This window comes from Dipodomys spectabilis, unplaced genomic scaffold (genome assembly GCF_019054845.1).
Source record: "Dipodomys spectabilis isolate Male_0828 unplaced genomic scaffold, ASM1905484v1 ptg000140l, whole genome shotgun sequence".
Taxonomy (NCBI): domain Eukaryota; kingdom Metazoa; phylum Chordata; class Mammalia; order Rodentia; family Heteromyidae; genus Dipodomys; species Dipodomys spectabilis.
In genome coordinates, this window is record NW_024870817.1 from 30820103 (window position 1) to 30833761 (window position 13659).

The 13659-nt window shown below is 42.3% G+C and overlaps 2 protein-coding genes across 4 annotated transcripts in view; one reads left to right on the plus strand and one right to left on the minus strand.

The window, feature by feature from the left end:
- The window catches only part of Cert1 (ceramide transporter 1), a 95373-nt gene extending 92597 nt beyond the window's left edge, over positions 1-2776 (minus strand). For both annotated transcript variants that reach the window (XM_042691121.1, XM_042691119.1), the window contains exon 1: positions 2681-2776. In XM_042691121.1, the coding sequence (XP_042547055.1) occupies positions 2681-2776 (96 nt within the window). The remainder of the gene's footprint in view (positions 1-2680) is intronic.
- Polk (DNA polymerase kappa) overlaps positions 2740-13659 on the plus strand; it is a 46510-nt gene continuing 35590 nt past the window's right edge. The window contains exon 1 of one of the 2 annotated variants that reach the window (XM_042691118.1): positions 2740-2815. The gene's annotated coding sequence lies outside the window, so the exon portion shown is untranslated. Of the gene's footprint in view, positions 2816-3501; positions 3680-13659 lie in introns of those variants that run through there. The other variant, XM_042691117.1, reaches the window with a different exon arrangement.

A 13659-nucleotide genomic window follows, 5' to 3' on the forward strand; every position in this document is an offset into this window, starting at 1 on the left:
TGGGAAAGCTAAAGTACACTAGGGAAAGAGGAAATTCAGAATTTGGATAGACTTATTTTATACCGGTTTACATCCTTTCAACTCCAATCAAGGCATTAAGGCATAAACCTTTTCCCAATCAGGATCCATCCTATTTGTTATGACCACCTACAATTACTATTTATCCAATATTCTTGGAAACTACTTACTTTCTTAAGAAGTAATTACTTAAAAAATATAAGTATTGGCTTGTATTTCAGATTGAAATACAAAAAAATCGTGTGTGTGTGTGTGTGTGTGTATACCCCAGTACTGGGGCTTGATTTAGGGTCTCAAACTCATGCTTCCTAGGCAGACCTTTTAACCACTCAGGACACTCTACTAGCCCTAGATTGGCACACTTTTAGCACAAATTTATACATACACATTTCAATTCTATCCTATTTACAGAAGAAGTAAAATTTATACTGCAATTTATATCACTAAACTGAAGGAAAAGAGTAGGTGCTGAGCTCTAAATCTTATCTAAAGTATCAGGTAAATACAAAGGACACTTAAGTGTGTAATATGTACTTTAAACTTAAAAATATGTATCATCCCCAGTACTAGTGTATGTACTCAATATTAAATACCCTTGATGTCTTGAGGGGGCTAAAGTTATACATAGCTCAGAGTAGTAAAGCATTTATGCCCAGTATATACAATGTTCTATGTTTGATCCCCAGCACTCCAAAAATAAAATACCCTTAATTATAAATTCTTAGAAGAATACATAAAACTATAAAACTGCTGTCATGGCTGTTAACAAGATGATCAAAAGTTTTATTCCTGTTGCTTCTTATAAACAGCAGCAGTCAAAATGGAAATTATACCCCTTTCATAAAATTGTTCAATTAATCACTACATTTCCACACATTTAAATCTTTCCCTCTCCTCCCCTTGAGCCCATAGCCTGGCTCAAACTAAGCTAGTTACCTGGAAACTGTGACTCTGTTTCAGCCCCCCTGGATCTGGGATTACAGGTGCATGCCACTACATGTAGCTTCCTATTTTCTGATCTACTGTATACCTAACTACACTACTTTGCATATGATATTCACAATACATGACTTTTCTCAACTACTTTGCCACTCCTGACCTCCTCAAAAGTGTTATCGGTACGTCAAAAGTGTTCTAGTTTTATAAAACACTTAACATCACCACAATATTAACGTGACAGTCGTCTTTTCACCTAAAGAGAAATTATCAAAACTATCAAAATCATTGAGAAGGGCTAGAGGTGTGGCACACGTCCTAGAACACCAGCTGAGCAAGCAAGCAAGCCCAGCAATCCAAACAAGCTCAAGGAAGGCTCTGAGTTCAACCACCAGTACAGGCAAACTCTGAAAAGCAAAGAATCCATCTCAAAGCTATTTCCATTTAAATCCATTTAAATATGACACAATATGTTCAATAGATTCCTGAAGGTATAAGATGCATTTAAGAAAAACAAACCCAGGGGAGTTTCACTTAACTGAAAATATGGTACTGAAATTTCAAGAATAATCACTGTATCAACACACAATTTTTCTGTTACACAAGTTAATGTTAGTAAACCTTGCCATCTGACAAACTTTCCTCTAAGCTCTTTCTCATTAACCTTCAAAAGACGTTATGAAAAGTCTTAGAAGAAACAATTCTACAAATGGTGTCCAAATGATTCTAATAGGAACACTGGAATTAAAGCGATTTCTTAATAGGCAGTGGTTGCACATGACTTGGTATCTCATGACTAGCTTGTTGAGCTAACAAGCCCTCTCCAAGTTAACGGCTAGCTCCAGCGAGTTCTTCAAAAGTTTAATAAGGAGGGAGAGGAAGTCAAAAAGGTTACATGCCTTTCCACAGCACAAACTTTAAAACATATACCACCAGCAGGTACCTTTTGATCCTATTTTGCTAAAACTTTGAGAGAACGCTTTTAAAACACACAAAAAAAGTGAAGTACTTTTTTCTTGACCCTGGACCCTTACACTGCATATATAGTAAATCTTTGTGCACTGAAGGTCAGTTTCCATGCTGACGTTCCAGGTTAGCAGCCTTAGTATTTCTTACACCTTATACCCACGGGTGCCAATTCAACAGTTCTTTTCTGAAGTGGGGCAAGGGGTGAGAAAAGTATGAAAGTGCTCCACGCTCATCACCCACCACATCCAAGCTGAACTACTACCTCAGATACTGGCACTAAGCCGAATCGACTGGCTTTGCCTAAACAGCAGAGCCCCCAACGTATTCTACTCGACACTCCCAGACTTAATTCGTTGGGAAGATCCAATCTGAACCGCCCCGACTACCGGTACACTTCGGGTAACACTGTTACCCAACCCAGATTCCTATACCCGGGGGGCAGCCGCCGCCTGGGGGGGTCTCAAGGCACAGACAGCAGCTCGCCTCCCAAGGTGAACACTAACCCTGATCCTTGCTTTCCCCGATCCTTGGCCGCTCCTGACCGGCCCCTGGGCCGGCGAGGAGGACGAGCCTCCCCCGGCCCAGGCACTCCCACAGCACCGCTCAGCCGGGCACAGTCCGCAGCCCCCGCCCCAGGACAGCCAGTGCCTCCCTCCCAGCCCCACCCCACGCCCTGGGCGGCTGCGCCCGCTCGCCCGCCCGCCTCGCGGCAGGTGAGTCCGGGCAGCGGGCCCGGGGCCCCCCGCGGACGGCTCACCTTGCTGAGGACCCCGCAGCGCTCCACCGGCGGCCCAGACTCCGTCTCCGGGTCCTCCTCCGAGCCCGACGAGTTCCAGCTCTGGTTATCCGACATGGAGGCACGACAGGCGAGCGGGAGACCGACCCCCGCTCGGTGAGCCGCGCCGGAGGCGGCGCCCGGTCCCTGGGGTGGAGGGTCGGGGGATGGCGAGGAGAAGCGTGCCCGCTCCGAGGCGCGGGGGAGCAGGAGCCGGGACGAAGCGCAGCAGCCGCCGCCCCGCCGCCGCCGCCGCCGCGCCTGACCCCGAGCGGACCGGGGAAGGAGGACGAGCGGCGAGGGAAGCCTGCCCTTCCAGCCGTCGGCCGCCGTCGCTGTGACCCCCGCGCTGCGCCGGGCGCCGCCGCCCGAACCCGGCCCCCGCGGGGCCAACCTCAGTCAGGGCGAGGAAGAAGGGAGGAGGAAGGGAAGGAAAAAAAACCCGCGGCAGAGACCCCGGTCACCTCACACCTCCGCGACCGCCGCCATCTTCCAGCCTGGCCCACTATTTACCCTCCCCTCCCCTCTCCTCTCCTCTCCCCGCCGTCCTGCCATTCTCTCCGCCCTCCCCGCCTCGTCCCCCTCCCGGCGTCTGACGTCACACGCCGAGCGTTCGGGATCTCCCCCTCTCCCTCCGCCCCCGCCTCACCGCCGCACGCTGTCTTCCTCCAGCCCTCCCGGGTGACGACGGGTAGGAAAGGAGGCAGGGCTGAGAGAGGAGAGGGTGGGAGACGAACGCCGCCAAGGCACAGTGGCATTCTGGGAGGGACGCTGCCCCGCCGCCGCGTTGCCTACTGGGAATTGTAGTCGTGGTTTTAGGCCACTCGTGAGTGTCGCGCGTGGGGGGGGGGACTCGTTGCCTTGGAGACCGCTAGCGATGAGTGGGTTTTCTTTCACCGTGGCTTGACCTCTCCTCCCGGCTTCGCTTCTGTCCCCGCCGAGCGTGTTTATGACGGATCCTCCGGGCTTGATGCCTGTCAGGTGAGTTTGGCCGGGCTGTCTTCCGTAGCTGCCTTCCGGAAGCCCGGGGAACGTTCGTGCGACTTGCCCGGGCAGGGTGGTGCCGGGTGGGTCCGGGGTTCGGGCCGCTCGAGGGGGCCGGAGGCTCCCCTTCCAGGCCGGACTCGGCAAGGTCTACGATTTTGCCCGTCAGAAGTTACACTTCCTATTTTCCCGCCTTGGGAGGAGGCCTTTCGGAGCCTCTTCTCGCCGGCAGCCCGTTCTCGTCGCCTGCGTTCCGGAGTTCTTCTTTCGTGTCATGTAGTTTTGAGGTTGTGAGTGAGGAAGGGAGGGTAAGAGTTTGTGAATTTAGAGAATGTCAGCGGGAAGCCTGGCGTTCTCTTAGCTGTGGCTGTCTTCTTGAGACCCCTCCGGGAGCCATCTCTTTCCATGTACACTTCCCTGAAAGACAGGAAAGGTTGGAATCCAAAGTTTTTGACGAAAACATTTTAAAATGCAGTAGTTGTATTAAGTAATAAAGGATTAGGCAGGCGTTTTTTGTTTTTGTTTACTTTTTATAATTTATTATAGGGCTGGGAAGGTGGCTCAGTGGTAGAGCGCTTGCCTTGCGTGCATGAGGCCCTGGGTTCGATTCCTCAGCACCACATAGGCAAAAAGAAAAAAGCCGGAAGTGGCGCTGTGGCTCAAGTGACTAGCCTTGAGCTGAAGAGCTGAGGGACAGCGCCCAGGCCCAGAGTTCAGGCCCCACGGCCGGACCCTCCTTCCCCCCAAAAAAGAAGTGATATACAGAGAGGTTTCAATTATGTGAGTCTGGTAATGAGGCAGCCCTTTGAAAAGATGGGATTAGTGGAAAGTGCCATGGAAGATCTAACAGATCTTGTCATCTTTTTTTGTGTCTATATTTTAAGAATCATTTATTGTGAGACCTTTGACCTTGTAGTTTTAATTTTTTCCTATTGCTACTTTTATATCTTGTTGACTTCCTGATAAAAAAAAAAGCCTATAATAAATTTGCTCAGTAAAATGTAGAAAGTATACCTGCTTATTACCAAGATAGAAACTTTGAGTTTGAGGAAAAAGGAACAATGGCAGGAAATAATTCCGATAGCGATGGAAGATGCCAACCGAATTGGGATCTTGTGGAGAAAAAATAGGATCTGAGAAGTACCTGTGATATCTTACACTGACTTAGATTGACAATAGATACTAAATCTGCTTTTCCCACCATGAAATCATGATAATGCATAATTGAAAGATATTCAGAGGAATAAAACTTTAAGAAATAAAGCTTTAGAAAAATACTTTGTCAGATGTTAAAAACCCTAATCCCTAGCTTGTCATTCAGAAAGCAAAAGGGAAAACCCACTTAGCATATTTTTTCTTTTTTATTGAATTACACAAAAGTATGCTGTTAGAATGTTGTCATTTTTCTTTGCCATGTTATTGCCTAGTGGCTACACTTCCTATTTCTGATCTTTTTTATACTAGGTTTTAAAATCTCACTCTAGCCGGGCTCCGGTGGCTCACGCCTGTAATCTTAGCTACTCAGGAGGCTGGGATCTGAGGATCACGGTTCAAAGCCAGCCTGCGTAGGAAAGTCCATGAGACTTATCTCTAATAATCCATCAGAAAACCAGAAGTAGCACTGTGGTTCAAATGGTAGAGTGCTAGCCTTGAGCTGAAGATCTGACGGACAGTGCCAGGCCAGAGTTCGAGCCCCATGACCAACAACAACAACAACAAAATCTCACTCTAAGTAAATGACTGAATTATTGAGAAATTTATTTCATAGTGAATTTAGAGTCATAAAAACATATGTCTTTTAAAATTGGACTATTATATTTTATGTTTTTCTAGATTGTGTAATTGTTAAGAAGTACTTATGTCACTCAATTAATTAATTCCATTAATAAGTTCCTTTATTATATTTAGAGTTAATGAGAAATTTCCTTTTTAAAAAGTTTCTTGATGGGCTGGGAAGGTGGCTCAGTGGTAGAGCGCTTGCCTTGCATGCCTGAGGCCCTGGGTTCCACTCCTCAGCACCACATAGCAAAAAGAAAAAAGCCAGAAGTGGCGCTGTAGCTCGAGTGGTAGAGCGCTAGCCTTGAGCTGAAGAGCTAATGGACAGCGCCCAGGCCCAGAGTACAGGCCCCACTACCTGACCCAAAAACAAACAAAAAAAAGTTTCTTGCTACATTGTTGTACCCTGTATACCTATAATACTAAACTGTTTTAAGTGCAGAAAGATTTTTGTATAATGATTAGAATATCGCATTACAGGTTAAGATTTACTTCATTTATTCCATTACTGTTAAAAAAATAAAGGAAATGTCAATGGAAGAATAAAACATCAGCTTTTTTATTCAGTGGTGAGAATGATAGTTTATTATTCTTTTATTAGCATTCATTAATTGTGCACTACTCAACAGGTTTCATTGTTGTATTTTCATGCACACAAACTACATAAAGCATATTCGTCCTTGAGAATGTTAACTTTTGAGTTGTCTGTCTTAGTGCCTTCCCCAGCTCTCTTATAATGGTCTACATTTTTCTCTTATTTATTTTTACTTTTAGAACAAGTCTACCTACGATTTATGAGTATATGAAATAAAGTAGACATTTTACTCCATTCAATACTTTATTGAACAGTGTATTCTTACCCTTATACCTTTATGATATGCAAAATTCCCATATGTAGGCCTATTTCTGAACTTTCTTTTTTATTATATCTATCCTAATGCCATACTAATTTAAAGAATTCCACAATGCCCTCTTATTGTTTCTAGAATATCCCCTCTTCCCCCCAACTTACTGATGCCCATTTTTCATATTCACTTAGTGTAACTGGGACTTTAACTAAGGGCCTTGTGTTTACCTAGGCAGTCACTATAACATTTGAACCATGCTCAGATCCTTTTTGGTTTAGCTGTTTTTCAGATAAGTCTAATGTTTTTACCTAGGACCTGTTGTGGACTGTGATCTTCCTACCTACCTATGCCTCACAGTAACTAGGATTACAAGTATGCACCACTACATCTTGCTTGTTGGTTGAGATGGTGTCTTGCTAACTTTTTGACAGGGCTAGCCTTTAATCACAACCCTTTAAGTAGCTGGGATTATAGACACAAAACCATCAGCCTTCGCCTGATATTTGTTTTTCTTTTTTAAAGCATGTTCTCATAATTTTCCTGAAATGAGCATTTTTGTTACAATTTTTAGATTTATATATGTATGTGCAGTCATTATATATTGTACAAATTGCATTTTTAACTTAATATTAAACTGTAAGCATCTTATTTCATAGCTCGCTCTTTCTCTTTTTCTCTTTCCTTCCTTCCTTCCTTCTTTCCTTCTCCCTCTCTTTCTTCCTTTCTTTCCTTCTTTCTTTTGAGTAATTCTTGGGTTTGAACTCAGGTCTTCACACTTGCTAGGCATATTACCTTCAACAATACTTTCTTTTTTCTTTCTGTTTTTTGTGGTACTGGCATTTGAACTCAAGGCTTTGAGCTTGCTAATCAGGCACTCTACCACTTTAATTGTTTATGTTTCTTAATCTTCCTCATACTCCTTTATGGCATTTTTTAAATTATTGCACAGAATCCTCTTTTTTTTTTTTTTTTTTTTTTGTCCATTATAGGGCCTGAACTCCAGGCCTGGGCGCTATCCTTCAGCTCTTCAGCACAAGGCTAGTGTTCTACCACTTACCACTTGAGCCATAGCGCCACTTCTGGCTTTTTTCTGCTTATTCGGTGTTGAGGAATTGAGCCCAGCCAGGGCCTCATGCATGCAAGGCAAGCACTCTTCCACTGAGCCACAGGATCTTCTTTTAATGCAATCACAAATTTTCATCTCTTGCTATTACAAAAATATTGTAGGAGACATCAGTTTAACTTTATTTTTGTATAATTATGTGAATCCTTTTTAGGTAAATTTTCAATCATGGCCAATGAAACAGATTCTCAATGTATATTCTCTATACATTTTAGCAGTGTGATTTTGTCAAATTATTCTCAGAAAGGTTGCATTTGTTTACTTTCTGCAATAGTTGACATCCCCTCCTCACTTAATACAAAAGATGCCAGAACAGGACATCGAAACCTGCAGTCATAGGGAGATTATGGAAAGGGTTAAAATTTTAGAATGAACTATGTTGAGGTTAATAATCAAACTGTTTTATGCTTGACCAATTAAGTACTGTTATTACCTTTCTCATAAAGGTTCTTTTGACTGAAGAAGTAGAAACTTATTTAAGGGAGTTGAGGTAAGAGAGTTTATTGTAGAATTCTCAGAATCCTTAGCTGGCCTAATATATTCCATAAACTTTTTCTGATATCTACATTCTTGTGTTCTAAGACCTTATTCCATTCTCATCTTGCATGTTTGCCTGGCCTAGTTTAACTACCTCTCAACTTCTGGGCCCTCTCTGTATCTCTAGTTTAGATTCTTAAGAAGAAACAGGTTGCTGGCCAGCCAGTGTACAAATCATGTTTTCCCACAAGCGTAAAATACAAAGCTGCCTTTGGAATGGTTTGTTGGAGTAGGGTGGGATAGAAGCTCCTGGACCTTGTGAGATTGTAGAAAAACTGGATGAGAAAAGTACACGTGGAACAGTAATAGTTACAGTAGTGTTGTGGAAGTTCAAAGAATCTAACTTTTGCTCCCACCATCTGATAGTTCTCTAATCCTGTTATCTAATCCTTCTACTGGCCTTCTCTAGGTCATCTCAGTGAAAACAATGCCATTTGGAGTTTTAAAGAGGAAAAGATTGGTTTTATTTCCTAATGTCATTTCACCAAGTCACTTTATGAGTGAAATAAGTTCATTGGTGATTTAAAAGCAAACTACCTTGCCAGGCGCTGGTGGCTCATACCTGTAATCCTAGCTACTCAAGAGGCTGAGATTTGCAGATTATAGTTAAAAGCCAGCTCCAGCAGGAAAGTCTGTGAGACTCTTATCTCCAAATAACCACCAGAAAACCAGAAGTGGTACTGTGGCTCAAAGTGGTAGAGTGCTAACCTTGAGAGAAAACGCTCAAAAACAGCACCCAGACCCTGAGTTCAAGCCCCACGACAGACAAAAATAAAAAATAAAATAAAAACAAGCAACTTGTAGGAATTGTAGTTCACAAGTCCCAGGAGAAAAGATCACTAGCTCAGTATCAGTTAAGGAAAACCAAAGCCAAATTCCATCATAGAGTTCTATAAGGAGGATCATTAAGTCTATTATTCATTCTTCACAGAAGTCTTTCAAGATGCACATTATCCTTATGTTACAAAGAAGGAAAATTAAGTTCAAGAAAGTTAAGGAAGTTGCCAAAGCTTATAGCTAGTGAAGAGTCTAGCCCAAACTTGATCATGGAAACTTGGAGTGTATACTTTATTATATGTTGTATTAATTATCCTAATGGTTTTAAATGTTTAAACATTTTAGAGTTTGTCAAAATCAAGTGATATTATAGGTAAATTGCATAATTTTTTTTAGTTTAACAGCTTTTTGGGATTAAGAACCTGTGGGTAGTGGGAGAAGGAAAAAAAACATTTGGGGGGAGAATATGATTGAGGTATTTTGTGTGCACATATGAAAAAGTTATAATGAAACTCATTTTTAAAATATTTGTAAGAAATTTTTAAAAGGGAAGGGCATACAAAAGAGTAATAACAAAAAAAGGTAAATATAATTAAAGTTCAATATATGTATGAACCAAAAGAGCACAGTGAAACCTTGCTTTATACAATTAATATATCCAAATAAAATAATTTAAAGACCTTTCAATAAAAAAGAAAAAAAGAGGGGCTGGGAAGGTGGCTCAGTGGTCGATGGTAGAGTGCTTGCCTCACATGCAGGAGGCCCTGAATTCGATTCCTCAGCACCACAGTAAGCCACATTCCCAGCCCCAAAGGTCAACTTTCTTTACTCATACTTCTTTCTCTCACTCTCCTCCTGTAACCTCCACTTTCACCCTCCTACCCATTACCTTTAGTAGATTTTGCATATTTTCTAGTAGATCATTTCCTGGTTGATGTGCTAAATGCTTGTGATATTCTTTGTATCATCTTGTGTGCCTTTTCTAGGAGGAACTGTACCATACTAACATGTCTTTAGAATTCTGAAAAGAAAAATTCCTTACTGCCATTAAAAATAAAGGTTGCCTTATATTTTTAAGGGGTAACTTGAGTAGTTATTGGTAGAATCAGATTGTGAAGAATTTGAATATTTTCAGAGAAAAAGCACTTTTGAAGCACTATACTAAACCACAGGAACCCAGAGTCCTTTACTTTTGGATATGCATTGCTTTTCTACTTCTCTGTTGAAGTAAACCAGGCTATCAGACCATTTTCCTTTTCAAAATAAAACGTTTGTTCATAAAGTCACATTTGCATCCACTTATAGATTTGGAGCTCGATATGTGATACTGCCTGGTAATGATGGTACAAATACTGTGAAATACTGAGAGCAAAAGAAATAAAATTCACCCATAGTATCTGTGAACTTTGGCTTTTTATTAGATGTTTACCCTGTTGCTTTTTATCATCTCCTTATCATGAATGGGGAAGGTAATACTAGTAAGCTTCTTCCCACTAATGAGAGTTACAAATTTGGCTTAACTTTAATAATAATGATACTAATAATAATATTGTTGACTGAGAGCTGGTCATGTGCCAGACACCAGCATTACATTATTTACTACCCTTTTAAAGCTATTTGAAGTCAACCTTACTTTTCACAAAAAATAGGAAAAAGAGACTGAGAATGTAGCTTAGTGGTAGAATGTTTGCCTAGCAGGCATGAAGCTCTGGGTTCAAGTCCTCAGTACCACATACACAGAAAAAGCCGGAAGTGGTGCTGTGGCTCAAGTGGTAGAGCACTAGCCTTGAGCAGAGAAGTTCAGGGACAATGCCTAAGCCCTGAGTTCAAGCCCCAGGACTGGCATTAAACAAAAAAGGAAAATCATTCACATAGTGAGAAGTAAAAGAAGGTCAAAGCTCCCTTTTCCTTAATGATTTCTAGATTTTAAGAAGCCATTAAATGGTCTAGGAAGGTGGCTCAGTGGTAGAGTGCTTGCCTTGCATGCATGAGGCCCCGGATTCGATTCATCAGCACCACATAAGCAGAAAAAGCCAAAAATGGTGCTATGGCTCAAGTGGTAGAGTGCTAAGTCATTAAATGACTGATGGGAAGAGAAAGGGTAACCAGGACTAATAAGAGATTTTACAAAATTTGAAACAAATATAGAAATTCCCATAAAACACAAAAGGAGTCACCACAATGACATGAATGATAGTGTCCAAAGGATCTCATAGTGATTCAAATGCACCAAAACCTAGTATGTTGCTTATTACTGTACTAGACAACTTATTATTCTAACAAGTACCTGAGATAATTAAGGTATAAAAAGAAAGAGTTGCTTTTGGAGGCCCCAGTCTATGATCAATTGGCTCTGTTGGTTTGTAAAAATATGTGGTTGAAGCAAACCTCTTACCTCATTGCAAGAAATGTATCAGAGAGAGAGAAAAGGAAAGAGGCTTGGATCCCCATAATCCCTAGTAGGGAATGTCCCCAATGGGCCTCACTTAAAGATTTTACCACCTCCCAATACTACTGACCCTAGGACTAAACCTTGGCCTTGGTCTGATACATTTTTCTTTGATACAGAAATAATCAGAAAGTGGCTAAGCTCCAATTTAAAACATACTCATTGAGTATGAAAAATGTAAGTAAAGACTTGACTAAGATATGGGGATTTAGGGAAGAAGATTAGCTGATGTAAGAACCTTCCAGAGGAAGATGAGCAGTGCAAAAAGACTTCAAGTCTAGATGTGCCTAGCAAAGGAAAGGAGCAGCAACAAGGCAGTGTGCCTAGAGAGTAGTAAGGGAGGGGGAGAGTTTTAGAAAAATATTAGGGTAGACAAGGGACAGGCATCCAATGCTTATGTCCTTGGAAAGTCATTTTTTAAGGGCTTTGGATTTTATTCTGGGTTGAGATAGGGTAGCATTGTACAGTTTTCAGCAGAAAAGCATCATTGTTTAAGTTACAAGGAAAGGGCAGAAGTCTGAGAGCTTGTTGCATTTGTCCAGCTAAAGATAACAGTGGTGCAAGCTATCATGAAAGCAGAGAAGGTGGTGGGAAGTGGTTAAACGCAAGATGTGTTTTGAAATAGTTCATAGGATTTCCTGCCTGTTTTGGATGTGGGCATGTGAGAATGAGAGGGTCAAGAATGATCCCCAAGGCTATTTATGTTCACAATCAAAAGACATTAGAGTTGTCCCCAACTAGGAGAACAGCAGCTAGAGGAGTAGCTGTTGGGATGGAGGCAGAGAGAAGATCATTTCGCAATGTTGAATTTGAGATACCATGTAGACATTTGAACTGGCACTGCAACCCTGGAAGTCATTGACACACACATGATATTAAATGATGAAACTACTTGAGTTGCAACATAAGCAGGTATCAACAGGCAGGAAAGTAACAGAAAACCATCTATCTCACAATTTTCCCAGTAGCTCAGTTTTTCCAGTCCAAAATTGACTCAAACCAATTCTTCTCAAGGTTTGGCTAGCTAATGAATATAAAGCATCCATATGTCAAATAAGATGTACAAACAATCCATTCAATATTTTTTCCTTTGATACATTTCACCATTTCAAGTCTGAACATGATGGTATATACCTGTAATCTCAGCATTTGGGAAGCTTATACAGGAATACCTTAAGTTTGGGGTTAGAGCTCGCTCTCTCTCTTTCTCTCTCTCTTCTCCCTCTCTCTCTCCCTCTCGCTCCCTCTCCTCCCTCTCTCTTTCCCTCTGTCTTTCTCTCTCTCCCTCTCTCTCCCCCCCTTTCTCCCCTCTCCCCCTCCCTCAGCTCCCCTCTCTCCCTCCCTCCTCTCCTTTCTCTTTCCCTTCCCACATCTCCCCTATCCCCTCTCCTCCCTGGCTTGAGATGAGGTAAGAGGTTTGGTTCTATCATATACTCCTGCCATGATGTACTACCTCATCACTACCACAAAACAACAAAGCCAACTAATCCTAGACTGGAACCTCCAAACCCATGAGCCACGTTGAACCCCTTGTCTTTATAACTCAGTTGTTACCTCACATATTTGTTTTGAGCAAAAATCACTGTTTCTTTCTGGGTGCTGGTGGCTCATAGCCATAATCCTAGCTACTCAGGAGGCTGAGATCAGAGGATCACATTCCAAGCCAGTCCAGACAGGAAAGTCTGTAAGACTTTTGTTTTTGTTTTGTTTTTTGTTTTGGGTCCAGTCATGGGCCTGAACTCTGGGCCTGGGCACTGTCCCTCAGCTCTTCACCTCAAGGCTGGTGCCCTACCACTTGACCCACAGCGCCACTTCCAGCTTTTTTTTCCTGCATATGTGATGCTGAGGAATCGAACTCAGGGCCTCATGCATGCAAGGCAAGCGCTGTACCACTGAGCCACCTTCCCAGCCCTGTAAGACTTTTGTTTTTAATCTCCAACTAAGCATCAAAAGAGCCAGAAGTGAAACTGTGGCTCAAATGTTAGAGCACTAGCCTTGAGCAAAAGAGCTCAGGGACAGCACCTAGGCCCTGAGTTCAAACCCCAGGATGGATACACACACACACACACACACACACACACACACACACACACACACACACACACACACCAGGATGGATACACACACACACACACACACACCCCGGGATGGATACACATACACACACACACACACACACACACACACACACACACCATGGAAGGAAGCTTTAAAATATACATTTAGCCTCTTCACTAATTGTTGGAATGGCAATGTTATGACTGATCACATTTACTTGCTTTACTAGAAAATGCCAAATAATTCCATTACTAAAGAATAAAACAAATGCATAATATAATATTAAGGCTGAATGTGATTGTTGAAGACATACAACTAGAATGATGGGGACAGAAAACCAGCTTCTTTGGACACTCAGAAGCAACAGCTGTACCACTGGTTCCTGTACTCTGGATTCATTGCAATCAGC